General features: G+C 37.4%; 1 protein-coding gene across 1 annotated transcript; it reads right to left on the minus strand.

The window, feature by feature from the left end:
• Positions 1-786: 786 nt before the first annotated feature.
• LOC148020992 (uncharacterized) lies at positions 787-1,401 on the minus strand. Its single transcript, XM_087698195.1, has one exon. The coding sequence runs from the start codon at positions 1,399-1,401 to the stop codon at positions 787-789; it is 615 nt and encodes a 204-aa protein (XP_087554321.1).
• Between the last annotated feature and the right edge of the window lie 736 nt (positions 1,402-2,137).

The raw sequence follows: 2,137 nt of genomic DNA on the forward strand, positions 1-2,137 counted from the left end.
TGTATAACATGAATTGTGTTTAATACCCATGCATAGCATACATGGCAACTTGATGCACTACATCAAGATGCTATTAAGAGATACTAAGCATTTTATATCTAACTTTTAAAAGTATGTCAAGTTAGTTCCAAAACCTATATGCTTTACAAGGTAATGTGATACATTGCATCAAATTAGTTAAAATAACATATAATATTCTTGGGGAAGTTACTACATATACATCCTCTACATCATTGCGTTCAAGGCCTATATATATATATCATTCATTAAAACTATATAGGACCAAAACACATGCTTAAAGACATAGAGAATAAAAGCTCAAAGATTTCACAATTTAATAAGAGTACCATAAGAATATAATAATGTAGCATTCCTCCTATTTTGAGACATGGGCTTCTTCATCTTCTTTCTCAACTCTAGCATCAAGGTTCTCTTGCATTGAGGGCCATTTGCTTTTGGGTGGAGCCATGAAGATGTTGTGGGTAATTCTACCAATCTAGAAACTCTTCTTTTACTTAGCGATTTTTCAACAGAAGGATTAGCTCGTTGTATGGTATTTCCAAATCCATCATTAGTGGGCACAAAAGCTTGTGTACTACACATATCTTCTCTACGAGCTTTCAGAGCTCGAAGTTGGCTCAACATCTTCTTCATAGAAGAACACGCCTCAGAAATAAGCTCCATGTCATCCCCCACCAAATCAAATACATCGTGGCATAGATGTTGCAATGTTGTGGATGGGTGGGTGTCTTCATGGGAGATATTAATCATACTTGTATCCATGTCTCAGAGATTATCCACATCTAGCGTGGTTGGCGTGTAAGGATCATGTACAGCCTCATCCTGTATCACATGAGAGTTACTTATAAGTCCTTTATATTTTACTCTTGGTTCCATGCCTTTATATAAGTCCATACATTGTGCCACCACTCTAGTATTCGATACCCCTATAAGAAGTAGCACCTTGATTTGGTGCTTATATATGTTCCCCAAGTCTGCCGACTTGCATGTACAACATGCCCATTCACAATCCACATTATAAACTGTGTATTCAATAGTGTCTTTGGACATGCTTCTTACATATGCACATGAAGCCCTTGTACCATTCATTTCAAATCTAACATACTTGACTAGAATCTTCAAAGCCCTCTCATATGAGTTAGCCACTATCTTGTCAATGTTATTGTTTCTCACAAATCCACTTTCTTTCATAGCTTGCACATACCAATAATATGGAAGAGCTGAACTTGTCAATTCATGAAGGAGCCAATCCACCCGTCTCCCAGTCAACCTCTTTGAGCTACCTAAGAATTTGTACTTCAAGGTGCCATGGTATGCCTCTATAGCACCGTTGGCATCTTGACCAGAATGCGGAAGTGTACATGTTACAGGTATCCACATAGCTTACAACACAAAGATAATACAAATATTTAAAAGATGTATAAAAATGAAAATATAGCAAATGTTGCACTTCCTAAGGGGGGTGTCTACCTCACCATGCTCTGACTTTTGTGCACGCTGATGCAACTAGGAGATGAGTTGAGGAACCTCAAGCAAGCTTGGAATATTGTCTCACACTCGAGGACCCAATTGATGCTTAGAGAGGTGTGATGCAAGGCTTAGGGTGACATGTCTACCAATGTTCTTGAGATGTCCTGCCCTTGAAGCTCGGGGGGTTCACTATATATATATATTCTCCATATAACCTGCGTTCATGGCCTATTTATAAATATCCTAATCTATGAAATTTTCTTCAATAAAAGACATCCCTTTTCTATTCAATCTGTAAGTAACCCCTTTATATGACACCATTCTGTATGTAAAAAATGTATAAAAATGGTGTTTTAAAAACCCCTTATTTTGAACTCACGTTGTCGTGCTGCTGCGCATCCGAGCCGTAAACACCTCCATTTTTGTTTTGCATTTGTGTTATTTTTTTGCGTGTGATTCATTGTGTGTGATTGATGCATTACGATAATCCGTCCTTTCAGTACCCGTATCCAATGTATATATTCCACTAGTGTGTGTGTGTGTGTTTCTGTTTGTATGCATGATGTGTGTGTGTTAGAAAAATATGAAAAACTGATGCCAAAGGACATTATAAAGCTGTTAATTTCAATGATGATCTCCAAGAAAA

Source organism: Lygodium microphyllum, chromosome 18 (assembly GCF_053477565.2).
Source record: "Lygodium microphyllum isolate KBCC chromosome 18, Lygodium_microphyllum_v1.1.10, whole genome shotgun sequence".
Taxonomy (NCBI): Eukaryota; Viridiplantae; Streptophyta; class Polypodiopsida; order Schizaeales; family Lygodiaceae; genus Lygodium; species Lygodium microphyllum.